The sequence below is a fragment of the Heptranchias perlo genome, chromosome 8 (assembly GCF_035084215.1).
Source record: "Heptranchias perlo isolate sHepPer1 chromosome 8, sHepPer1.hap1, whole genome shotgun sequence".
NCBI lineage: Eukaryota > Metazoa > Chordata > Chondrichthyes > Hexanchiformes > Hexanchidae > Heptranchias > Heptranchias perlo.
In genome coordinates, this window is record NC_090332.1 from 27,307,378 (window position 1) to 27,335,154 (window position 27,777).

At 39.5% G+C, this 27,777-nt stretch overlaps 2 protein-coding genes across 6 annotated transcripts in view; one reads left to right on the plus strand and one right to left on the minus strand.

Moving 5' to 3' along the window:
- On the plus strand, positions 1 to 19,727 carry mrps10 (mitochondrial ribosomal protein S10). 4 transcript variants are annotated; one of them, XM_067988853.1, is made up of 8 exons: positions 1 to 292; positions 3,168 to 3,226; positions 6,322 to 6,391; positions 8,828 to 8,967; positions 10,941 to 11,049; positions 13,024 to 13,113; positions 13,210 to 13,315; positions 19,587 to 19,727. In XM_067988853.1, exons 1-7 carry the CDS (start codon positions 233 to 235, stop codon positions 13,291 to 13,293), a joined length of 612 nt encoding a protein of 203 aa, XP_067844954.1. In that variant the 5' UTR covers positions 1 to 232; the 3' UTR covers positions 13,294 to 13,315; positions 19,587 to 19,727. The 4 variants fall into 4 exon arrangements, with proteins under 4 accessions (XP_067844954.1, XP_067844952.1, XP_067844953.1 ...); XM_067988851.1 differs by lacking the exon at positions 19,587 to 19,727 and adding an exon at positions 18,067 to 19,032; XM_067988852.1 differs by lacking the exon at positions 19,587 to 19,727 and adding an exon at positions 18,368 to 19,032 and having other exon boundaries at positions 2 to 292.
- si:ch211-51e12.7 (uncharacterized protein LOC336335 homolog) overlaps positions 18,261 to 27,777 on the minus strand; it is a 17,893-nt gene continuing 8,376 nt past the window's right edge. Inside the window, exons 5-6 of one of the 2 annotated variants that reach the window (XM_067988855.1) lie at positions 26,907 to 27,026; positions 18,261 to 24,972 (exon numbers count right to left, since the gene is read on the minus strand). In XM_067988855.1, the coding sequence (XP_067844956.1) occupies positions 24,963 to 24,972; positions 26,907 to 27,026 (130 nt within the window). In that variant the 3' untranslated portion in view covers positions 18,261 to 24,962. Of the gene's footprint in view, positions 24,973 to 25,849; positions 26,608 to 26,906; positions 27,027 to 27,777 lie in introns of those variants that run through there. The other variant, XM_067988854.1, reaches the window with a different exon arrangement.

A 27,777-nucleotide genomic window follows, 5' to 3' on the forward strand; every position in this document is an offset into this window, starting at 1 on the left:
GGGTCGGGCAGTAGAAGCACATCCCATAGTCAAAATACAGTTGGATATGATGAAGCCATTGTAATTTGTTTTATAATGGATGGATAGGGTAAGAGACGAATAACCGTCCACAGCTGTGTGCTTCTGCAATTACTATCCGCCATCACATCTTCCTCTGGCTGACGATACACCAGCGACCCGGAAGCAGTGCTGTTGTCCCGGAAGTTGCCGGCGGCGGTGCCCAGCTGCCAAGATGGTGACGATACCGAGGGGTTTGTGTAATGTCTTCAGCCGGCTGCTCCGGCAGCACCAGGTAACGCTCCACCGCCCTTTGCTGCTTTTACTACCCGGGGTCTGTGCAGCGTTTATATTTTAGCGCCACTTGCATGATGTCTCGTTACCCGGGCAGTTGTCATTCTCGCATAGCTTTAAACCCCCCCCCCCCCCCAACCACCAAATTAGAGACGGACCCCTGAGAGGATAGAGAGAAACTATTTCCGCTGGTTGGGGATTCTAGGAGTAGGGGGCACAGTCTAAAAATTAGAGCCAGATCTTTCAGGAGTGAGATTAAAAAACATTTCTATACACAAAGGGTTGTAGAAGTTTGGAACTCTCTTCCGCAAAGGCAATTGATGCTAGTTCAATTGCTAAATTTAAATCTGAGATAGATAGCTTTTTGGCAACCAAAGGTATTAAGGGATATGGGCCAAAGGCAGGTATATGGAGTTAGATCACAGATCAGCCATGATCTTATCAAATGGCAGAGCAGGCATGAGGGGCTGAATGGCCTGCTCCTGTTCCTATGTTCCTAGACGGACCCCCGGGACCCATCCCTGAGAGAGACGGACCTCCGGGACCCGTCCCTGAGAGTTAACCCCCCAATCCGCTGAGAGTTGGATAGAAATTACAGCACTGAAACAGTCTGTGTTGGTGTTTATCTTCCACAGGAGCAGCAAAATCCCATGTGCCCATTCTGTTTCCAGATCCCTTTATTCTCCTTTTCCATCCACAATATCTAACCTATATTTAAATGTTGACATGGTCGCTGCTTCAAACAGTAACCCTGGCAGTTAATTTCACAGCCTCACCACCCTCTGTATAAAAATGTTTCTCCTGCTCTCTTACTACAGGTCCTAAATCTCTTTCTTTTAATCTTATATCTATGTTTCATCATTCTACACCCCTCAATCATTGGAAACAGTTTGTTTCTATCTAGTCTGCCCCATCGCTTCATAATTTTACACCTCTTAAATCACCATAATCGACTCAGCTCTACTGAAAACCGCCCCAATTTTTTCAAGTCTCTCCTCATATCAGGCAATATCCTAGTGAACTTGTGGTGTACCGTAGCCTCAATATCCTTCCTATAATGTAGAGCCCAAAACTGCACGAAGTACTCCCAACTGTGGTCTTACTAAGGTTTTCTTTAGATTCACCGTTATATCTCAATTTTTGTATTCTATACCTCTTGCCATAAAATCCAATTTTCCATCAGCTTTTTTTATGGCTGTACCCACTGGGAGTGCTACTTTTAATATCTTCCATAATCACCCAGCTTCTGCCCCCAAAGTCTAATTATTACTTTGATTTTTTTAAAACCAAAACCTCACCCTCTGCTAGTGTTTTGCCCATTCCACCATCATCTCAATATCCCCTTGCAGCTTAATTTCGTCCTCAGAATTATTTACTATGCCTCCTATTTTAGTATGATCTGCAAATTTGGATACCATTCCCTCAAACCCTGCATCCAAATCGTTCATTTACACAGTGAACAGAAGCAGTGTCAGAACAGAACTCTATGGGACACCGCTACCCACTTCCAAATACCCTTGAGAAACTGCCATTTCCTTCCTTCTAACCAATTTAATCCAATTTGCTACCATCCCCCTAGTTCCATACCCCTTAATCTTCTCCAAAAGTCTCTGTAGTAGCTTGTCAAAAGCTTTCTGAAAGTTCACGTACATCACATCCACTGCATTTCCACTATCCATCGTATTTGTCACCTCGTCAAAGAACTCCATCAGGTTTGTCAAACACAACCTTTCTTTATGAAATACTTGTTGGCTGCTTCTAATTATTTTCTCTTCATCATGCCCTGGACCACACGTTAAAGACCAACTCCCTGAACCCCATGTGAATGCTTAATACCTCAGACTGTGTGAAAGATCAACCCCAGACCCTGTGTCAAAAGATCTATTCCCAAACTGTGTAAAAGATCAATCCCTGTACCCCATGTGAGAGATCAATCCCCAGACCACATGTGAAAGATCATCCCCTTCACTCTTCATTTCTCAGTGTAGGGACAGGTAGGGGTGCTGAGCATTATCTTTTTCATTTTAAATACAGCGATTTTGGAACCTAGACACACTGCTCAATCCCAAGCTGAGCTTACTTCTCCACATCCAAATCTCTTAAGTCTGTTTTCTTCCACCTCCAAAACATTGCTCCCTCCACCTCTACCTCTTCCAAAACCCTATATCGATGCCATTATCATCCGGAGGCTTGACTTGTCCAATGTGCTTCTTGCTGGACTCCCAAACTGTAACCTGTATAAAAAGGTGCAAGTCATTCAGAACACAGAGTCTTCTCTTGCATGAAATGCTGCGCTCCCATCACCTCTATCCTTACCGAGCTCCTCTGGTTCCTGTGACCTATCACATGCATTTAAAGATCCTTATAATCCTCATTTTGAAATCCCTCTTTTGCCTTGTCCCACAGCAGTCTTTCCCAGTGTTACTCCTTTCCTATACCATATTACTCCTTGCCCTCCACTCCCTTCCATCATCAGCAGCTGGCCCTCCAACCACCATAATCTTGCCCTCTGGAAATCTCTCCACCTTACTACTTCCCCCATTGCTTTCAAAAGTCTTCTTAAAAACCCTGGTTTTCGATAATGTTGGTGGCCCCTGAAACTTTTTCTGTCTTCCTTTTATACTCTCAAAGATGTCTTTCTGTCTAGGAATGCAAATTGTTTAAAAGATATTCCATTTGTTGTAACTTAATCTCTGTAGAGTGTCTTTATCAGGAGGAGGTTATGTTACATTCCTGGAAGTGCTGTAGCTTAATCAAAGTTCAGTATGCCGAAAGAAAGATATGTGGGATCTCCATGTTAGCTCTGTTTTCTTTTGACTAGTAAAGATACACGTGCATGAATGACTTAAAAAAAAATCATACTGTTTGACTTTCAGGTTAATCGAGTGTCACCTTTGAATTATGCCAGCAACAATATGATAACAGCATGTCTTTGGTAAGTTCAAAGATATTAGGTGACTTCAGATTAAGTATATTCCTATCAATATTCCTTTCAAAAATAAGCAGAGACAAAGAATTTTTACGGTGCATTTACATAACAACTGTAATATTGGTGCAAAGTGGTGTGTAATTGTAGCCCAAATCTCAACTCAGAACCTGAACTGGAGGAGGGATTCTCAATGTGCATTGTTCTGGAGACGCCTGCACACCCTCACCAACATCGAACTTGTAGTGTAAATACACTACAAGTCTAAGTTAACTTTCTAATCTTAAGTTTTTTTTTGCTGAATATGTTTGTATACAGAGTATTGGTGACATCATGACAACTCATTTGGAGGAATCTCTGTGCCGAGTGTGATGAAACTTAATTAAATGCAAAAAATAACATTTTCAGATATGTCTTGTGTTAATCATATTTCAGCTGATTGTAGTTCAGCTCCCTTACACCTTCAGGCATAGTCAAACAAATCAACAGAAATAAAATACGTTGTGCAATTGATTTTTAAAGGAGTACTGATGAGGAACGTTCCTTCATTAAATAGTAACACTTTAACTTATATCAGCAGAGTAATTTTAACTCAGCATTCCTAATGATACTGGATGCCATTATTGCATATTGGTTTTGCCAGATTCACTCATAGTGTGTGCAATAAGCAGAATCATTTATTTTAATATTTATTCCTTGTAGCCATGGTATTGAGATTGCTGGCCCAGTTAAGCTTCTGGTCAATGGTGAACCCTTGAATGTTGATGATGGGGGACACGGCAATGGTGGTGCCTTTGAAGGTCAAGGGGATGTGGTTGGGCCTTTTCTTGTTCGAGATGGTTATTGCCCAGGACTTGTGGTGTGAATCTTACCTGTGATTTGTCAGGCCAAGCCTGGATATTGTCCAAGTCCTGCTGCAGGCTGGCTGCGGTTGCTTCATCATTGGAGAAGTTGTGAATGGATGTGCAATGCCACAGAAAATCGACTAGTGTCTTGTGTAAAAGTCTTTTCTGTCACGTATACAATCACCCTTCTGTCACTCTTAGTCAAACATCAACAACTTACATTTATATAGCGTCTTTAACATAATAAAACGTCCTAAGGAGCGCAATCAGACAAAAATTGACACCGAGCCAAAGAAGGAGCCATTAGGACAGGTGATCAAAAGCTTGGTCAATGAGGTAGGTTTTAAGGAGCATCTTGAAGGAGGAGAGGTGGAGAGGCAGAGATATTTAGGGAGGGAATTCCAGCGCTTAGGGCCTAGACGGCTGTAGGCACAGCCGTCAGTGGTGGGGTGAAGGAACAGGGGGATGCACAAGAGGCCAGAGTTGGAGGAATGCGGAGTTCTCAGAGGGTTGAAGGGCTGGATGAGGTTACAGAGATAGGGAGGGTTGAAGCCATGGAGGGATTTCAACACGAGCATGAGAATTTTAAAATTGAGGTGTTGGTGGACCGAGATCCAATGTAGGTCAGTGAGCACAGGGGTGATGGGTGAATAGCACGGTGCAAGTTAGAAATACGGGCAACAGAGTTTTGGATGACCTTAAGTTTATGTAGGGTGGAAGATGGGAGGCCAGCCAGGAGAGCATTGGAATAGTCGAGCCTGGAGGTAACAAAAGCATGGATGAGAGTTTCAGCAGCAGATGTGCCGTGGCAGGGGTGGAGACAGGCGATATTAGAGGTGGAAGTAGGCAGTCTTGGTGATGGAGAGAAAATGGGGTTGGAAGCTCCGCTCAGGGTCAAATAGGACACTGAGGTTGGGTACAGTCTGGTTCAGCCTGAGACAGTGGCCAGGGAAAGGGACAGAATCAGCTGGAGAATGGAGTTTGTGGTGGGGGCCATAGACAATGGCTTCGGTCTTCCCAACGTTTAGAGGAAATTTTAGCTCCTCCAGGACTGGATGTTGGATAAGCAGTCTGACAACACAGAGGCATTGGAGGGGTCTTGACAGGTGGTGAGGTAGATCTTATCCAAGAGAGAGTTGAGCCTGGGATGGCATCAAGAGAGTAGGAAGGTCGACAAGTAGTGAATTGCCCAATAATCAAAGCATTATAATCAGCCCAAATGTATTCCAACCTAGGCAAAGTTGTTAAGCAAATTTAGTCTATTACACCTAATAGTAGCTGGAGCAGAAAGTTAAAACAAACAAAAAAGAAATGAACAATTGAAGCTAGGTGTTAACTTAGCTTAAACTTTTTAAACGATTCTTACAATTAGGATAATTCATACTTCCTGTCTTCTGCACTCAGGTTTCTAACGAATGAAATGTTAAAATGTTACATATCAGCCGCACCCCACCCCGCAACCAAGAACATGCCATTCCACAATGTGTCCTATTTGCCTGTCAAACTAAGGCCAGGGTTCTCAAGTGCAATCTGACATCAAAGCAAATTAGCTTTTATTTCAAGATTGCAATTATACAGCCTTAAAGGGATACAGTTTTACATTGTGTTTTACATGGTAAGATGTCCTGTGCTTATAAAACCTCCGACTTACCGCTAGCAGTGCCACAGGAGATTCACTAATGTATATTCATAAACTCTTGCATGTTAGCTTGACACGGTGGCAGCACTCTTATCTCGGAGTCAGAAAGTTGTGGGTTTAAGTCCCATTCAAGGACTTCAGTACATAGTCTAGTTTGACACTTCAGTGCAGTACTGAAGGAATGCTGCATTGTTGGGAGTGCTGTCTTTTGGATGAGATATTGGGCACTATCTGCCTGTTCAGGTGGATGTAAAAAGATCCCGTAATACTTCTTTTGAAGTGGAGCAGTGAGTTCTCCTGGTATCTTGGCTAACAATCATCCCCCAACCAACACTAACAAAAACGGATTAAGTGGTCATTTATCTCACTTGCTGTTCATGGGATCTTGCTGAGTGCCAACTGGGTGCCACATTCGCTACATAACAACAATGACTGCACTTCAGAAGTAATTAATTGGCTGTAAAATGCTTATAAATGTCCTGAAACATGAAAGGTGCTATCTAAATGTAAGTCTTTAGAAGCTTTTTAAATATGATTTAGTTTTTGTAAAATTTAGATGCTGTACATACAAAAAATTATGTAATAATTATTTCATATACGTTGTTCCTGTTTAACGGCAGCAAAAGGCCAGTGCTGACACTGTCATCAGGAATCCATTTGGGGTCTCCACACTACGCCACAGCTCCCTTGGTAAGGTTTCCTGCCTATTTTAGTGACTGTATCGGTGCTATGTTTAGTCTGTCAGGATTTGTGCTGCATATTTTAAGTAGTTAGCTTGCCATGAAATCTAGACATGAATTTCAAGTAGACCAATTTTGCTAACTTAATTCTTAAGAGATCAGATTAGAAAATACCCAATTGTTCTTTTCAGGTACTTCATATAGTTAGTTTTTTTTTAGGAACAAAATTATCTGTGCACCTTTTAGAAAATGTTGAGTTTGTATAAAAATACGAATGATACTTGTAACAATATATCCATGGACACTTGCATACATAGAAATAGGCCTTTCAGCACAACCAGTCCGTGTCAGTGTTTACCTTCCACGTGAGCAAATAACATTAATTGTATTTACCCACCCTGTTCCCATATCCTTTCAACCCCTTTTCCTTCATCCACCTATCCATCCTAATCTTGAATGTTAACATAGTTTCTGCCTCAACCACTAACCCTGGATGTGAATTCTACAGAAGTGTCTTCTACCCTCTGTTCTAAATCTTTTACACTTAATTTTGTATCGATGACCCCTCGTTCTTGAACCCTCAACTACTGGAATCAGTCTGCTTCTATCTACCCTGTCCGATCCTTTCATAATTTTAAACGCCTATTATATCACCATGTAATCTGTTCAAATGAGAAAGGCCCAATATTTATATTTCCTCATACCAGGCAGCATCCTACTGATTCTGCGTTTCTAAAGCCTCAATATCGTTAGTTTAGTATGGAGACCAATACTGCACACTCTACTCTGATGTCTGATTAAGGTTTTATATAGGCTCATAATTATCTCTTGGCTTTTATATTCAATACTACTTGAGATAAAATTAGCTATTTTTACAGCCGTATCAATCTGAGGTGTTGCCTTTAATGTCCTGTACCCCCAAGAACCTCTGCTCTTCCACAGCACCAAGCCCATTTCCTTTCAGAGTATAATTATTGCTGTTATTTTTTTAAAACCTAAATGCATTACCTCAAAATTACTGACATTGAATTCCAGCTGCCACTTTATAACCCGTTGCCCCATCTTATCAATATTCCTTTGCAGTTTCCTTTTGTCTTCTAAAGAATTGGTAACATCTACAAATTTTGTCACCACTCCCTCTCGACCTGTATCCAAATCATTTATGTGAACGGAAGTAGGTTATCTTAAGGGGTAGAATCACTTCTAAGAACAGAAAATCCTCAGTAGTTTACTGGAAATCTTATTAAAAAAACAGTGTGTGCAATCAGGTTGGCAGATGTAGAAGTAAGAAATCTTTATTTGTAGACTCTTCACAATATTCCGTCAACATTTCAAAATTTGTATTTAACTTAAAGAAACTAGTTTGAATGACATTTCTGCTTAGAATAACATGCAGTTGTATTAAATAAGACGTGCACATTTGGAAAAAGTTGGTTGAATCATTTATCCTGATATTCCCTTTATACTGGGATGCAGATCAACAGACAGCAGTCTTTCCGCTACCACATGTGGCCATTTTGACACATGACGTTGGATAGTGAGCTAATTGACTATATCGTCTATCACAGCAGAACCCAATCCTTTTCTCATGAACCATCTATATAATGCAGTCTTAACAATTGTTGCTAGATGGTGATCAGAATCATGTATGCTGGCTGATTTGTTCCCCCACCATCCTAGCCAAGGCTAAGTGTTGCACCCAAATACCACGCTTGCTGAAATTGGTGATGTAGTATAGAACAGGGATCAGACCTGGGAGTCTTGTGATCTGCATGGCCAAGTACCTAGTTATGCAGCGCATTTACCCTATTCCCTTTGAAGTGTCAGCTTGGCTTAGAAGGGTGTGAGTTTAAGCCCCACTGCAGGACATCACATAACTCAAGGTGATACTTCACTGCAGTTCTGAAGGAGTCCTGCATTGTTACACTTGCCATCTTAAACTGAGGCCCTGACTGTCTGTTTCAGGTGGCTATAAAGAACTCATAACATTTTTTTTGAAGAAGAGCAGAGAGTTCTTCTGGTGTCCTAAGCAAAATTCATCTCTCAGCCAACACCACCAAAGCCGATTAACTTTTTTAGTTGTTGGAATCCTGCTTTGTGCAAATTGGCTGCTGCATTTGCCTGAAAGCAACAGTGATTACGCTTCAAAAGTAATTCATTGACTGTGAAGCACTTTGAAACATCCTGAGGACGAGAAAGGTGCTATATAAATGTGAATTCTTTCTTCTAAGTCATTAGGTGGGGAGGCTGGTTAAAACATTTTCTAGTTCATTTTTATTTGCTTTACTGTTTACTGTTAACTGTTAAGGTGCAAATTTAAATCTGTCAAGTTTTGGAATATTTGGCTGCTTTGGGACTTTTGAGTCATTTCATTTTAAAGAGGATATCTCCATCTCTGCAATAAGTTCTTTTGTCTGTCGTGCTTTATGATTTTATGTTAATGCAGATAACAGTAACAGATGAGCCTGATGCACTTTACAAGAAGATCTCTGTGTTGGTGAAGGGTCATGATAAAACTGTACTGGATAGCTACGAATATTTTGCCACACTTGCTGCTAAAGAGCTGAATATCACTGTTGATAAAGTGTAAGTACTTAATTGCTCTTATAAGCAGCTCCCTTGCATCTTTTTGGATTTAATATGCCAAGTGGATTCTTTTCAAATACCCTCTAAATTTTAAATTTTCCTTGTTATTTTCTTCCATTCCCCCCCACCATTACCTGTACTATGACAGTGTCGGCACTGATGAATTGGCTGCCAAGTGCAATGCAGGTTAACTTCCTGTTCAATTTTTATTTTCCTGCCTTCTAAGAAAATCTTCTAGGAAAATTCTCCAATGTTGAGACTTGGTATATATTTACCTCAACATTACCACTTTACATTTGTGATCCTTTCATTCAAATGCACTACAGTGATACAGGCAAAAGAAATCCCATGTATTCAACTGCTCCACAGTATCAATGGCACTGTTGTGTCTGAAGACAGACTTCCATTGCCATGTCCCCACTAGTATACTGTACATAAATTATAGCAATGAAGAAATAACTTTAAATTTTTTGGTCTATTCATGTTTTCATTCTCACAGCAAAGCCAAATCCCTGCTAGTATTACTGCTGCTACTTCTCTTCCTCACAAATTATGTTAATTACTTTTTCTTTGTGATTTTTGTGTTCAAAAGATGCTAGTACTAGGAATGGAACAATTTTCAGCCACCCCGTTTCAGCATAAAGTACTCACATGTCAGTTAGTTGCAGAGTAAAACTCTGCCTCAAAGTTTACACCTCAGAGGAAACACCCCCATTGCACCAGTGTTACATTTTCCATTTCCCACCGCAGTCATCCTGTCATCTGTCTAAGTGAGATTTCCAATTAGTACCATTGTTGGGGCAATGCACACTAGTAACCGGATCTAGACTGTCCAAGCTACTCCAATTCTGGCCTCTTGTGCATCCCCAACTTCCTTCGCCCCACCAGTGGCAGCCGTGCCTTCTGCTGTCTAGGCCCTAATCTCTGGAATTCTCTCCCTAAACCTCTCCATCTCTCTCCTCCTTTTAACCTACCTCTTTGACTAAGCTTTTGGTCTCCTGTCCTAATATCTCCTCCTTTCCCAGTGTCAATTTTTTTTGTCTGATTACGCTCCTGTGAAGCACTTTGGGATGTTTTACTACATTAAAAGGCACTATATAAATGCAAGTTGTTGATATAAGATTCTTACACCCCATCAATCTGGACCTGATTGAAATCTAGATCTCAGAGGGGAAGGCAGATTGTAACTCACTGTACCACTCACTACTGTATTATGCAAAATATCTTTACCCCTGTAAATCAAAAATATCCATGAATTTTTATTCCACATACCATTAGGAATGAGCCCCTGGACCATGGACTCTTGGGGATTTCTAAACAGGAACTTGCTAAATGGCTTGTTGGCCATGTTTGGTGCCTCCTCACCGTTATGCAGCTCCAAGTGAGGATGAAGCCATATTGTAGCATCAAATGTCACAATAATCATAAACTATATTCATAAGAGATCCATCTCAAAAGGGATAGAATGAGTTAGGTGTTGCATGGAATGTAGGTAACATTTTCAATCTGAGAAATAGGTAGGTTATTTCCCTTTACTTTTAGTGTCACCCAGATTTTACACTAGCCCAGTCAACCTGTGATGGAAAAAATTATTCAGCTACCTATTATGGGGGAGAATTTCTGTGGGCTTCGCTAAATCTCACGAAACTTTGGCAGCTGATCGGTGAAAACCCTGAAGAAGTGGCATAAGTGGCCATTTTTAGCCATTTATGGCTAAAAATGGCCACTTCATGGGTTACACTTCATGGGCACATCTGTTTTGTCTGCTTTGTCCTATGCTTATACTTTTTATAGTTTTCCCACAGTCTCTCCTATAGAACATATCATTGCAGCAACACTGAAAACAGTCGTTTTGATATTTATATGCAGCTGGGACATTGCATTTGTAAAGTCAATAAAAGTAAAATTGATGTCCTGTGGTTTAAAATAACATTTTTGTGAAGTTAATTTGTATTGTTTTCTTTCTTTTTAAGGTATGAACCGGCAAAGAAAATTGATAGAATGACACTTCTCAAATCTATTCACATTTTCAAGAAGCATAGAGTTCAGTATGAGATGAGAACTCACTACAGATGTATAGAGGCAAGTAAAAGGCAAAAAATCATCTAGAAATCTCGAGGATAGTAGATACCTTGCTATAAACTTTCAGCTGACAGACGCAAAATATTCCAACTTCAAATAACTTGGACACTAAGGGAATCAAGGGATACAGGGATAGGGCGGGAAAGTGGAGTTGAGGTAGATGATCAGCCATGGTCTTATTGAATGGCAGAGCAGGCTCGAGGAACCGTTTGGCTTACTCCTTCTCGTATTTCTTATGTTCTAACTTTTAACCATTAAATGGAACTAAAGCCCAGTAACGGTTATTTTGGTTATTACGTTGCTTTCTATTTTTGCCCTTTATCTGCTCACTTAGGTTGGCCAGATTAACATGAATATTTGTTTTATCGTATTAAGAATTTTGTGTAATAGGTGTTACTATTCTGTGGTGAACAAGCTCTTGCATTTTCATTCTCATTTAAGTAATGAAACTGCCCTAATGTTGATGGAGATGAGATTTACATAGGAACCACGATCTCAGTTTACACTATTTATTCATGATATTGATTAGGAAAAAACCTGACCAGGTCAATAAGAGTCAAAGTACTTAAATCTAACACAGTAATGTGATGGAAGGTGTGACTTTACTGGAAGTAATTTAATTGTCAGTTTTGCAGTGAAAGTTAGGCTTCTGGTACAAGGTATGAAGAGATTAGAGCATAAATCTTGTTAGTCTGCCAGGCAGAGATGTAAATTTCACTGATTAATCAGCATGGTACATTTTTTTGTGATTTTTTTTTAAGGTATAAATTCTTAGGATAATATAATTGGATGGTGAACAGGTACTAATTATCAACCAAGATCTGCAGTCATCAAATATATTTTACCCCTCCCCACACACTTTCTCCCCACCCCACAGAATTGTGCACTTAGAACTCAGGATCAGCAGTGACATGTCCTTAGTTCTCTGCTGCTCTGGCTGACTCTCATTCTAATTTTTACTCACCCTTTGTGGGCCAATGGAAGTACAAGTACATAAATATGTTTAGGAATGGGAAATGGCCATTAGGATTAATAAGACATCCTTTTTGATACCCCAGCTCCACTCTATCATTTAATCCTTCTCTCTTCAAAAATGAAGCCACTTCAATAGTTTCTGTCTCAACCACCAATCGCTGGACATTCTGATCACAGGCCCGGTATGAAATATGCTGGTAGTAGGTATGTGCGAAAGCAGTATGACATCTGTTATAGTCACTTAGAATATCTGCAGCTTGTGATGTAATTGTTAATATCCAGCCTTTGAATATCAAACATAACCAAAATTTCATTTTTCTCCAGCAGATGAAACTCTTTATTTTCTGTCAAATCCTCTTTGATTTTATAATGCCATGTAACTACAGCAGGCAACAGAACAAACAGGCAATCTATTTCTAAACTTTTGCCGTTGTCAATTTTCAACCCACTGCTGAGGTGTATAACAGCAGGCCAGCAAAAAAAATTCTTCCTCCAAGTTTTCCTCCTCCTTTTGGGGTGACTGCCGGCCATTCGTTGGCTGCTGCCAATGGCATCATAGCTGTGACTGGAAATTAAGTGGAGTCGGGTTTTGAACTTGTGTTTCCATCACTTTGTGATGCTGTGAGTTGATGCCCCAAAGCACTGCTTAACAAATATATTTTCTTTGCCAGTCAATCTACTTTCTTTTTGCCAATTTTCTCCCCAGGTCTAATGATCAGAATTTGCTGTCTTTTGATAATAAACTCCATATGCTTCTGTAGCTATTCTTGTAATAGCAGCTGATTTGTAGAGGTAGTACTGCTGATTGATGAACCACCCTCAACTGCAGTCATTTTACAATTACTCATATTGAAAGAAAAAACACTTTTTTCCTGGTCCCTAAATTTTTTGTGTGAAATACAATTGAATTGTTAAATATAGGGCAGTTTAGAAACGTGCTTCTTGTGTGTGATTGAAGAATTCTGGCTTACTTTTAATACTGATGCTGCTCTCTGCTAGCTCAAACATCTGACTGGAAGCACTGCTGACGTGTACTTGGAATATATCCAGCGCAATCTTCCAGAAGGGGTCGCTATGGAGGTGACCAAGGTCAGTTTGCTATTGGTACTAGTAGAATAGGGATTTTTTTTCCTGATTTGTCTTTTATGCAAATCTGTAATTTATAAAACTTTTCTGTCTTTTCAGACAATGTTAGAAAAGCTACCTGAACATATTAAAGAACCTGTTTGGAGCATACATTCTCCTAAAGATGAAGGCAAACCAGACTGATAAAGCCAATGGACATTCTCCTGTAACTATTTATGCTATTTTTTTAACAATTAAAATTGCTCAGTAAATAAATGAAACTAATTTGTAAAAATGCTTTACCTTTGTGTTAGATTATCTGGGCTGCCTATTGTAAAACAGAATAAAAAAGGTGCAACTCACCATTTCACCACTCTCGCAGGCAGCACCCTCAAATGTGCCAAAAATCAGGGTATACAAAATAGAGCAAAAGGTGGAGCTACTAAAACAGCAATACTTGTAAGTACACATAACACATAAGAAATAGGAGCAGGTGTAGGCCATATGGCCCCTCGAACCTGCTCCGCCATTCAATCAGATTATGGCTGATCTTCAACCTCAGCTCCACTTTCCTGCCCGATCCCCATATCCCTTGATTCCTCTAGAGTCCAAAAGTCTTTTTAGCTCGGCCTTGAATATACTCCGACTCAGCATCCACAGCCCTCTGGGATAGAGAATTCCAAAGATTCACAACCCTCTGAGTGAAGAAATTCCTCCTCATCTCAGTCTTAAATGGCTGACCCCTTATCCTGTGACTATGCCCTCTAGTTCTAGACTCTCCAGCCAAAGGGAATAGATTGGAAATTAATGAACCCTTTAAGCATTTGTCCAAGTAACCTGAATTAGAGATGGCCAGAAATCAGCAATTACAGCTGTTTGTAATTATAGTTATCTGGGCAATAGCCCAAGAGAACAGGACTAGGGATGAGAAATGGGCTGAGCCAACCTTGCTGGCTGCTCTATGTGGCACAGGTTGGTGCTATTGTCAAAGGAAGTATCATCGTTACAAAAGCAGAATTTTCATTTTTTGTGAAATAGGGAAAATTTCTACCTTTATCTCCAGTATATTATAAATCAGAACGAGGGTTAATTGTTAATCCTGTGGTATGCTATCCAACTCACACCTGGTATTGGTTCATAAGAGACTCAGGGTACTTATGGAAACTGCCTTTTTGACACAAGAACAAAAGAAATAGAAGCAGGAGTAGGCCATTTGGCCCCTCGAGTTTGCTCCACCATTTAATAAGATCATGGCTGATCTTCTACCTCGACTCCACTTTCCCACCCCCGATATCCCTTGATTCCCTTAGGGTCCAAAAATCTATCAATCTCAGTTTTGAATTTACTCAATGACTGAGCATCCACAGTCCTCTGGGGTAGAGAATTACAAAGATTCACAACCCTCTGAGTGAAGAAATTTTTCCTCATCTCAGACCTAAAAGGCCATACCCTTATCCTGAGACTATGACCCCTAATTCTAGACTCTCCAGCCAGGAGAAACAGCCTCTGAGCATCTACCCTGTCAAGCCCTCTAAGAATTTTATACGTTTCAATGAGATTCATTGCACCCCCTCCAAGGCAAGTATATCTTTCCTTAGGTAAGGAGACCAAAACTCTACACAGTACTCCAGGTGTGATCTCATATAATTGCAGCAAGACTGCCTTACTCTTATCCTCCAATCCCCTTGCAATAAAAGCTAACAAAACCATTTGCTTTCCTAATTGCTTGCTGTACCTGCATGTTAATGTTCAGTGATTCATGTACAATCACACCCAAATCTCTCTGACTTGCAACATTTCTTAGTCTCTCACCTTTTAAAAAATATTCTGCTTTTCTATTCTTCCTACCAAAGTGGATAATTTCACATTTCCTCACATTATACTCCATCTGCCACCTTCTTGCCCGATCACTTAAGCTGTCTATATCCCTTTGCAGCCTCTTTGCGTCCTCCTCACAGCTTACTTTCCCACCTAGCTTTGTATCGTCAGCAAACTTGGATACATTACACTCAGTCCCCTCATCTAAGTCATTGATCTAGATTGTAAATAGTGAGGTCCAAGCACTGATCTCTGCGGCACCCTACTAGTTACAACCTGCCAACCCAAAAATGACCTGTTTATTCCTACTCTGTTTTCTGTCTGTCAACCAATCCTCAATCCATGCTATTACCCCCAATCCCATGAGTTCTAATCTTGTGTAACGACATCTTGTGTGGCACCTTATCGAATGCCTTTTGAAAATCCAAACATCCACTGGTCCCCTCTTACCTACCCTGCTAGTTACACCCTCAAAAAACTCTTAATAGATTTGTCAAACACGATTTCCCTTTCATAAAACCATGTTAACTCTGCCTAATCATATGATTTTCTAAATGTCCTGTTACCACGTCCCTAATAATAGATTCTAGCATTTTCCCTACTACTGATGTCAGGCTAACTGGCCTATAGTACCCTGTTTTTTCTCTCTCTCCTTTCTTGAATAGCGGGGTTACGTTTTCTATCTTCCAATTCATACAGACCGTTCTAGAATCTAGGGAATTCTGGAAGATCGAAACCAATGCATCCACTATCTCCGCAGCCACCTCTTTTAAAACCCTAGGATGTAGGCCACCAGGTCCAGGGGATTTGTCGGCTTTTAGTCCCATTAATTTCTCCAGTACTTTTTACTAATATTAATTACTTTAAGTTCCTCACTCTCATTAGACCCTTGGTTCCCCACTATTTCCGATATTTTTTTGTGTCTTCTGCTGTGAAGACAAATACAAAATATTTGTTTAACGTCTCTGCCATTTCCTTATTCCCCATTATAATTTCTCCTGTCTCTGCCTCTAAGGGACCCACATTTACTTTCTCTAATCTCTTCCTTTTTACGTACTTGTAGAAGCTCTTACAATCTTTTTATATTTCTTGCTAGTTTACTCTCATTCTACTTTCTCCCTCTTTATCAATTTCTTGGTCATTCTTTGCTGATTTCTAAAACCCTCCCAGTCCTCAGGCTTACCACTCTTTTTGGCAACATTGTAAGCCTTTTCATTTAATCTAATACCATCCTTAACTTCTCTAGTTAGCCACGGTTGGACTACTTTTCCCGTGGAGTTTTTATTCCTCATTGAGAATTATGAATTATTTCTTTAAACGTTCGCCATTGCTTATCTACTGTCATCTTTTAATCTAATTTCCCAATCTACCATAGCCAACTCACCCCTCATAACTACGTAATTGGCTTTGTTTAAATTTAAGACCCTAGTTTCAGACTTAACTACATTACTCTCAAACTCTATCATATTATGATCACTCTTCCCCAGAGGATCCTTTACTATAAGATTACTAATTAACCTGGTCTCATTACACAATACTAGATCTAAAATAGCCTGTTTCCTAGTTGGTTCCTTGACATATTATTCTAGAAAGCTGTCTCAAATGCATTCCATGAACTCGTCCTCCAAACTACTTTTGCCAATTTGGTTTGCCCAATCTCTATGAAGATTAAAGTCCCCTACGATTATTGCATTACCCTTGTTACATGCTCCTCTAATTTCCTGATTTATACTCTGTCCAACACTGTAACTACTGTAAGGGGGCCTATAAACTACTCCCACCAGTGTTTTCTGCCCCTTGTTATTTCTTAGCTCCACTCATACTGCTTCTACATCCTGATTTTCTGAGCTAAAATCCTTTCTCACTACTGACATAAGCTCAAAAGTGTTGGGAGAAAGCCCAAACCGTTACAAAAGTAGGCGGTTAGGCAAACAGTAAGGAGGACTTTAAAGGACTTCAGGAGTACATAGACAAGTTAGCAGAAGACTTCAGGAGTACATAGACAAGTTAGCAGAAGGCAAATGCAATTTAATGTGGAAACATGTGAGGTAATGCATTTTGGGAGGAAAAACAAGGAAGGGATTATACTTTCAATGGGAAGATGCTGCCAGGTGTGGATTAGCAGAGACAGCTAGGGGTTCAATTACATAATTCCCTGAAGATGCAAGTGCAAATAAGTAAAGCCATAAAAATGTCAATAGTATTTTGAATTTTATAAATCCGGGCATACAGTACAAGACTAAAGAGGTATTATAAATTTGTGCAAGGCAATGGCTAAGCCCAAGTTATAGTGGATGCCCCATTATAGAAAGGACATTAACTGTATAAAGAGCATATAACATAGATTCACCTAGGTGATGCTAAAGCTGGGAAGTTATAGTTATGAGAGTGGGACTATTCCCATCAGCAGAAAAGGCTAAGAAGAAACTTAAGAGGATTTTAAAATTATGAAGGGTTTTGATAGGATGACTAAGGAAAGACTATTTCTTCTGATTGAAGAATCAATAACAAAGGCTCATCAATTTAACATTGTTACTAAGAGTGAGGACAGAGGTTAAGTGAAATTTCTTTATGTAAAGTTGTTGGCACATGGAATGCTTTGCCACAGTGAGTGGTTGAGGCAGAAGCCATTGCATCTTTTAATTTGAAAATTGCATAAATATTTGAAGCAGGGGAAGATAGGGGGCTATGGGGACAGAGCAGGCCAGTGGGAATAGTCTTGAATTGCTCTAGCAAAGAGCCAGTACAGACATGATCTAAATGGCCTCTTCGTGTTATAAACCTCTATGGTTCCATGGCAAGGCCATGCCTGCAATGGCGGTTATTTGCAGGTTATCTTCCTTTTTTAAATTCATTTTCAGGAAGTGGATGTTGCTGGCAAAGCCAGCACTTATTGCCCATTCCTAGTTGCCCTGAAGAGGAGGTGGTGGGCCTTCTCCTTGAACCACTGCCACCCGCATGGTTATTCTTGTTGCGGTTTGATATAATTGAGTGGCTTACTAGGCCACTTCAGAGGGTAATTAAGAGTCAACCACGTTGGTGTGGGACTGATATTGGCCAGACCTTTCCTAAAGGACATCAGCGAATAGTTTTTACAACAATCCAACAGCTTCATGTTCACTTTTATTGATATTAGCTTTTTTTGTTTTATATTTCCAGATTTCTTAAACTGAATTCAAATTCTCCAACTGCTGTGTTCTCTGAATTATTAGTCCAGGCTTCTGGATTACTAGTCCAATAACATACCTCTGCACTACTGTACCCATATGTAAATACAAGTTGTTGCTAATGAACCTTATCCTTTTTTTTAATGAATTCAAATTCCTATTCACATTCAAAAATAGACACCAAAGTTAATTTTCAAAACAGATTTTATTAATTCACACGAAGTTTGTTACCCACATAATATAAATGCCCGTGAAATACAGTAAAGTTATCTGAATTTTCCCACCGTTTCCAGGTCTGGAAGTAGGCTTCAGGAGGGAAATTCCCTACATCGAGGATCATCATGGGTCACGCTGATCTTATATCATGCTTCTAGATCATTCCTACACATTTATGTACTTTTCATTGCAATGCAAAGCCAGTTAATTTGGTAAATGAAATTAAAAGTAAGCTTATATGTAAGACATTAAAGCTATTAGCTTAATTACGGACAGTGTAATGAATCATTAATGGACAAGGCTTTAAAAATGAAAAATTCCAGATCACAAATTTATATTTCTATTTTATAAACAATTTCTAATTTTATTTTATACTGCTGATCCTGTATGCTTTAGCTTGAAAACTATTTACATTAGATGGCACATGCATTTTATATGTTCACAAATTGAAGATGCTTTTTACACAGCATTTTCTCTGATAACTAAGTTCCACAGCACTTTTCATCATAGTGTGTTCAAGATAGCTGTTCAGACTTGAGAGAATATATTAAGGTCACTACACTTTTTAAATGCCTATCAAGCGTTCATAATTTGTCTACAGTAAAACTGTAAAGGTGGATGGTCATAAGTCTAACTTCCCCACTCCTATGAAATGGTGTTGGGGATCTGCATATGTTCATCATGAGAGATGTATCTTATTTCCAGATGTTATCGATGTAAAATAAAATCACCACTAACTTTAGATTGGAAGTTGTTATATGCAGAAAAATGGAGATTTAACTGGATTCCTCAGGAATTATGTGCATCTTTACACAAATTTTGTTTATGAAGCATCACGTTATTAATTTTAAAATGTAGGCACTTGGTTTCAACAGTATTACAACAATCAATAGTTCTGACAAAAGCAGCAACTTAAACTCCTTTCTTTCCTTATTCTGGTTTTATTTAACCACCAGCTACAAAAAATATTCTCAGCACATTTTGCTTAGGTGATTTCGGATGAAGTAAGTTGCATTTTATAGGCTAAAAGAGAAACTAATCACTCAGAGCCCCTTCCACTGTGTGTGTGCGCGCCCTCCAGATTGGTATATTTTACATGCCTAAAGCAAATCTGTAGATTTTAAAATTTAAGAGATTAAAATGGATCAGTCTTTGAATTTAGAATAGATTTTGAAAAAAGGCTTTATGAAATGTTGAATAATGTACCTTTGAAAGCATTTCATATATTCAATCTTTTCTCTGGTATTTGGTCATGTTCCACTGCCTTTAATGCAGGGATTTTCTTTCATTCCACAGGTTTGTTGAGCTAGTAGTTATGTGCAGTAACACATACCTAGGTAAACATGATTCGAGACCAGTAAGCTTGCTTGCCAAAGCACCTCATTGTAAAAGCACCTTCATTGCTTCTTTCAGCTGTATATTATAATTTCATTAAAATTCATGTAATCTTGCTATGCAATATCTGTCAAGTACTGGAAACAGTGTTTTTACAATATTTAGTTAGAAAATTTGTTTTATTTCACATTTCTTCTAAATATTTGATCACTCAGCACTCATTCTTTCCTGTTTCCTAAATTGATTTCTCTGATCACTATATACGACAATGTTCCCATTGATTACTGTTAATAATATGTAGCTGTCATGAGCGTTATTTCCCATTTTAAACAAATCTTTCTAATAGGTCATGTTTCCAATTTACTCAAGTTTTTTTTAAATGCAACTAATTATACCTTTGCACCTACAAATGTGTGGCAGTTTGGTTTCTCCTCCAACTTTCCCCCCTCAACCATCTCTCAAAGGTGCAAGTGAAGATGTGGATCCCATAGGCACGGTCAGCCCTCTAGCACCTCATTTGAGAATCTGAATGATGAGCATTCATGGACTACTCACTATAACGAAGCCCAACCCGCATCTTTACCTATCATCACAGGTAATTCCAGAAAACTGTCAAACCAATTGCTTTCCTCTCCGTAACGTGGGGATGCTAATATCACCCCCCCACTGCTGCCCCAACTGATAGAAACTCAACACAGACTAGTGACCTTTCTGGTCTGCACAACTAAGCACCAAACCTGTGTGGTGAACAAAGTTATTGTGTGTGTGTGGGGGGACAGTGCAGTCAACACCTGTCTTCTTTTGGACTACATGCAATGAAAAATGGTAATGAGCTTTAAGCAGTGTGGTAAACATAGAAGACCATCTTATCTTTTTCTTCTTGTAAGTCCAAACGACATCTTCACAGATACTGTTCCAGTCAAACTCTCAGAAGACATCAGAAATAGTATCGATTAGATAACATTTACAATTCTTGACAACTTGAGATAGAATCATTATCAGAAGCTTTGAAAACATTGGTCACCCAAACACAAGACATTAGAATGCAAGGGAGTTTTACTTTTATTTCCAAATCTGGGTGAAGCAGCCAGAGGTATGCATGCCAGCACGAAGAGTACAGGTGGATAGAAACTTTGCTGTCTGGCTACCTTCTGCAACTTAAAATGGTGCAATTCTTCACAGATCTCTCTATCCCTTTTTTTAAATTAAAGCAACATACTTTGATTCATATTACTTTTTCCAACTTCTACAGCATGATTTTTTTTTGTACGGTGGGAGTGAACTGAAACATACTTGTCTAAACAAAATACACAGAAAGCAAGGATGAACACAGCAAAATCATCGCACTTGTTTCCCTCTGCCTAACTTCCTTTACTTTCCTAGGTGGCAATCAAGCTGGGATATGGTTCCACAAGTACCTGTAGCCCCTTGGTACCATATATAACAACTACTGGAGTGAAAGAAGGCCATTTGGTCCACAAAGTCACTCCATCCCAAGACCATGGATTAATTATTGATCACTCTAATATAAATGTCTCCTCCTCCACTTGTTGATTGCTTACTTTAAGACACAAGTTCCTTTCCCTATCTCTCTAGGTAGAACAAAAAAATCAAGCAGTGTTGTTACTATCTCTAGAACCCAAATCCTCCTCTTTTTCAGTTTCTGCATCAGCCACCTTAATTGATTTTATTTCATTTACTTTTGTTAGTTTTATTGGGCGGGTCACTCGTCCGAGCGTTTAGTGCAGTTGCCCCTTTAAGGAAAGCACCTGTTGTATTCCAAGGGCTGAATTTAGCCCGACCCCACAATTCTCAGTAGCCTATCTTAAATAGGACCCCTTCAGGTTATACAAATTTACTATTACCTGTTCCTATATTACCCTACATTTTTCCACATTAAAATCCACCTGTCATATCTCAGCCCACCTATGTAAGTGTTCCTAGTAATCAATCTTTCTACTCATTACTTGCCAACATATCTGTGTCATCAGCAAGTGTAATACTAAACTATATATCCTTTTCCATATCATTCACAAATATTGTGAACAAGAGACGCCCCAGTAGATATCTGTGAAACATCACTGGTTTCTTTTTACTAGGAGGAACATTTACCATTTATCACTGCCCCCTGTTAAGTCAATGCTCAATCTATCTAGACAATTTATCCAGCTTCTGCACAGAAATAAGTTAGTCGTACATTAGACCATCAAATATTCTGTAGTTTGTACAGCCAATCTAGATCTTTGTTTTTCATGTTTAGGTTTCTCAGGATGTTACGGCATTAACACCAGTTAGCAACAGCCCAGAAAATACTATGCTGCCATAAGCCTTAACCCTTCCCTATTAGTCTCACATGAGGAACTTTGACAAACATCTTGAAAAAACAATTTATTTCAACTACTAGATTACCCTTGTTCACTAGCTTAGTTACCTGCTCAAAGAATTCCTATATTGAATGCCATTATTATTTTTAAAACCATGAAAACTACTCCCTATGATATCTGTGCTCTTTCAAATGTTCATTTGCAGAATCCTGTAGAATACCTCAAGCATTTTTCCCACTTTGGATGTAAAGCTAACCAGCCTGTAATTACTAATTTTGTGCCTTATTTCTTTGATTATTAGAATTACATTTGCCATTCACCAGCCCTGAAGTCTTATTCCAGTAGTTATGGAACTCTTAAAAAATACCAAAGAATCATTTCTTCAATTTCGTTGAGGGCTAGGAGGTTTCCCGCCTGGTCCAGGTGCCTTGTGGATGTTTAATCCTTCAAGTTCAAGCATAACATATTTTCCAACTTTTATGCCTTACAGATTGCTCAGCTGCATTTTCTATGGTTGGTATTTGTCTACAGCCCCCTTTGTGAAAAATGTGAAGAATCTGTTTGATATAGCTTCCATATCTTATTCACCTGTAGTAATCTGCCCCACACATTGTTTGACCTTTCCTCTATTATTAACATAATTGTAAAACATTTTTGGGTCCCTCTTATTGTCCTGCGTGATCTATTTCTCTCTCATTTTTTCTAATAAGTGACCATTTTCATGTGAACCCAGAAATTGAGTGCTGGCAGACTATTTGATCGCTGGGGGACATCACAGCTAAGTCTAATCCCATTGTCACCCAGCATCAAGTCCTGGATGAGTAAAACACTTCCTCAGCTCAAGGTTGGCAAAACTAAAACTATCCTTTTCAGCTCCAGCCAGCACCTATGTGCCGACTCCATCAACTCCACAGCTGCCCTAAGACTGAATCTGGTGATGCACAATCTTAGCTTCCTGTTTGACTTTTAGCTGAACTTTTTATCCCATACCAAGACCATATTTCTCCACCTCTGCATCACTGCCTGCTTACGGTCTATCTCAAAGCTACCAAGACCTTAATCCACATCTTCTTCAGCCAGAGAACTGACTTTTTTTTAATTCGTTCATGGGATGTGGGCATTGCTGGCGAGGCCGGCATTTATTGCCCATCCCTAATTGCCCTTGAGAAGGTGGTGGTGAGCCGCCGCCTTGAACCGCTGCAGTCCGTGTGGTGAAGGTTCTCCCATAGTGCTGCTAGGAAGGGAGTTCCAGGATCTTGACCCAGCGACGATGAAGGAACAGCGATATATTTCCAAGTCGGGATGGTGTGTGACTTGGAGGGAAACGTGCAGGTGGTGTTGTTCCCATGTGCCTGCTGCTCTTGTCCTTCTAGGTGGTGGAGGTCGCGGGTTTGGGAGGTGCTGTCAAAGAAGCCTTGGCGAGTTGCTGCAGTGCATTCTGTGGATGGTACACACTGAAGCCACAGTGCGCCGGTGGTGAAGGGAGTGAATGTTTAGGGTGGTGGATGGGGTGCCAATCAAGCGGGCTGCTTTGTCCTGGATGCTGTCGAGCTTCTTGAGTGTTGTTGGAGCTGCACTCATTCAGGCAAGTGGAGAGTATTCCATCACACTCCTGACTTGTGCCTTGTAGATGGTGGAAAGGCTTTGGGGAGTCAGGAGGTGAGTCACTCACCGCAGAATACCCAGCCTCTGACCTGCTCTTGTAGCCACAGTATTTATATGGCTGGTCCAGTTAAGTTTCTAGTCAATGGTGACCCCCAGGATGTTGATGGTGGGGGATTTGGCGATGGTAATGCCGTTGAATGTCAAGGGGAGGTGGTAAGACCCTCTCTTGTTGGAGATGGTCATTGCCTGGCACTTGTCTGGCGCGAATGTTACTTGCCACTTATGAGCCCAAGCCTGGATGTTGTCCAGGTCTTGCTGCATGTGGGCTCGGACTGCTTCATTATCTGAGGGTTTGCGAATGGAACTGAACACTGTGCAATCATCAGCAAACATCCCCATTTCTGACCTTATGATGGAGGGAAGGTCATTGATGAAGCAGCTGAAGATGGTTGGGCCTAGGACACTGCCCTGAGGAACTCCTGCTGCAATGCCTTTTCAAATGCTCTAATTGGCTGCCCCACTGTGACCATTTACAAACCAATCCAAAACTCGACAGCTCATGTTCTTTTTCACACAACTAGCACCACTATCCTTGCTGAGCTCTGCTGGCTACCTGCGTTCTAACACATCAAGATTCTCATCTGCAATTCCCTCCATCGCCTTGCTCCACCCTGTCTGAGCGATCTTCTTCAGCCATAAATCCGTCCGCACCCTCCACTCCTCTGACTCCAGTTTAGTACTGGCTCCCCATTCCATCATCAAAGGTCCATCATTCAGTCATTATACCCCCTGTGCTCAAATTCCAAAACTATTTTGCCTTTGCACCCCCCACCTTCAAAAGCCTCCTTAAAATCCATCTCTTCAAACATGCTTTCCCCTCCATTAAATTCATTCTTTCCTGCTTGGTGTCCACCTCTCTGCTTTGTGATGCACTCTACGGCTTTCTTAACACATGAAGAGGCCTATAACTAAAAATCTGCAGTTTGCTGACAACCTCCACGTTTTCTAACGTAGGGCTATTGGACAGCAATCAAAAGCAGCAACCTTAGTTGATTTGCCCCCTCCTATAGTCAGGAACACTGACCAACTGTTTTGCCCCGCTGCTGCTTGAGCACATACCAGTGATCAAATCTGGGATCATTCTTGTCTGTATGGGCTGTATCAAAACACAAAGTGCATTTATCTACTGAGTCATTGTGGCATTTAAAATCATGCTCTTTGTAGCAAGAACAGCAATTTAAAGAACAGTAGCCACTTCACAATTGGGCTAATCAACATTGTTTTGCACAGATTCAGGTAACACCAGTAAATTTTAAAAAATGATTATGCAAAAACTTCTCACCTGAATTCAGTGCTCAAGCTCCCCAGTAGTCTCAGCATCTCCAGTAGGCCACACAGGGTGCACTACCTATGTTACCCTTCAGGAGACAACAACAGCATCAATCTTACACCACAGTAAAGGTGGTGATTAAAATTAAATTTAATAATCACATGCAATACTGAAGATGAAAATTAGAAAAATTGGTTAACAAGTTTATTGCATGAAAGGCCTAAAAAAAATCTTACGGGCAGGTTTTAAATTGCCCAACATTCAAATCACTACATTTTAATTACCCACAGATCTTGTTCCAACTGTTTGATCTATAAATTAAAATATTGATCTCTTCTAATACTACCTTTTAATATTAATATATTACTGGAAGCCAGATATGTAGTGGGACATTCCCACATAAAATTTAGTTAACCATACCTTAACAAATTATTGTTTCTTCGTATATACAATTCCTGCTTGCAGATTTAAGACCCAAGGTAGGGCTAGCCTAAGGTTAACTTGAATTGCACACTGGTCAGAAGATAGAATTCAGCCCTCAGCACAAAGGGAACTAGCAAGGTTCGTTGTTAAACGAACTGCTTTAGTGGCAAGTTAGGTTGTGATCATCCTGGAAGATGGCAGGCTCTGTTCCAAAATACTTTTTTCCGTCGTTACGTTATGTTTCTTTGCCACTAACATGGCAACATTAGAAAGAATTACAGGTGTTCATTAAATTCTTTGTAGCAAATACTGATAACACTTTCATTAGAATATTCATATGAATATATGGTAAAAGTTACTATACATTACTTCATTAAAATATTCAAATGAATGTAGTTAGATACATTAACTGTATAATATTTTTGATTGTCAAACATAACATGTTACACTTCAATTATTGTTTAATAACAAAATCAAAAGGGTCAAGCTGCATTGTATATATATTTTGGGAAAATGAATTTAAAACCCTTTGAAATTCACAATTGTTTTAAATATTTTTTTTATTTCCTCAGGAGTTTTTCATTATGCTCTTTCTGGTTCAGAAAGTAACATTAATCCACATTTACTTCAATTACATTATTTAGTGTTTCTAACAGTTCAAAACTTAAACAGTGTGATTTCTTTTCCACGTATGGAATCATCCAACCATTAACTACTTTTACTTTACATTGTTACTTGCTGTCAGTATTTTCAAATTTAAAAACACTTCACTTCTATAAAATAAGGATGCACAGGCAATATTTCTAGACAAACAACATTATTAAAACAATCACAGCTACCTAAGCTAAAATAGTTGCACAAAAATATTTTCAAACTGCATAAAAGTAGACTGCATGATTCTTTACAAAGATAAATGCTTGACCTCAGCAGAGACATCTAGACATAAAACTGGTTATTTAATCATTCAAGATTAAATGTGTGCGTGAGGCACCGAAAGGAGTCCATACAGCTTATATAAAACAATGCTTCGAAAGTCCAAGGAGTCACAGAAATATATATTTGTATGGCTTGTGCCATCTGGTGCATGAGGGCTGCTGCAAATATTGTTGACAAGTCTCAACTAAGTTTCTTTGCCAGCTTTACTATTTGCTGATCCTAGTCCGGCCATCTCAAAACTTTTTGTGTGCGCCCCACTATACAATTTAACAGTAAGTGGCTTTAAAAGCGTCTGCCACCTGGCGGTCCAGGCCATCTCTGGCCCCGTCCAGGTGGCGGCGGCGCACCAGGTCCATTGTGAAAGCTGTGTAAAAGGATAAAATCACAATTTTTTTTGTTTTATGGCGTACTTATCTTTATTAAAAAATTAAAGTTAGTTATAAAAATCTAACAGTTATACTACTTTTAATTATTTTATACACTAAATAGTCATTTGAAACATTCTTGACATGCAGATTTTTATCGGCTTCCAAAAAAATAACATTACTCACTACATTAAGGGCTAGTTACAAAAATTAGATCCAAGCATTTTGTTTAATTTAGAGAAAAAGAATTTACTGCGTTTTGGGAAAATTATCCCACACAACCCTGAACTTCACTTACCCTCTCGGAGGTGGGAAAACTCCTCTTCGCATGCCTCTACCTCGAATAAAGGGGGGTCTTCCTCTGAAGCGCATTGGTCCTGGAGGAGGAGGAAGATGAGGAGGGCCACCACCCCTAAATCTGCAAGACAATTATCAAATGCTAAGACTGAAGAAAGCAAATCAAACACATTTTATTCAAACTAGGACCACGATGAAGGTGAGGTACTAAACTGCTGAACAAGGTTACATAGGGCTGGCAGGGACAGTTGGAGCCAGAACATGTAGAAAGTCCCAATCTCAGTTGAGGCCTTATAATTAAAATACTAAAATTTTCATTATTTAGTAATAGAACAAATTGTATATGTTTTCTGCTAAAATCCCTTGCAAGCCATATACTTGCAATCACCTCACCAAAAAGTTCAAGGACATTGGTATTATACATCACAACATTTTGTGCTCCCAACAACTGCTACAGAATGTTTACAAACACAACTAAAAACAGTAAAGGTTCAGTACCTGTTAGAACTGAAACTAGTGAATTTTCCAATCAATCAATATTCAAGTTAATGTAATCTATTAAATAGTGATATAACTCTACAAAGCTGAGCTTCTCTGTACAGTCGTTTCATGTCTTACTAAAATATTCTAAATATACCCCATACTACCCAGTCCTTTATCCAAAAAATCTTTTCCAATAAAAAAAAGCATCTGTTGTCCTCACCAACAGCAAGCAATTAGCAGAAGGCATTTCATGGAACATCATTATTAACTGAGTATTCTGCAGAGACTATTATAAACATAAAACATTCTTATATATCCTGAATTATTCCCTCTTGTCCAGTCATATAGACTAATGGAATGTTGGCCTTTATCTCAAAGGTTTGGAATAC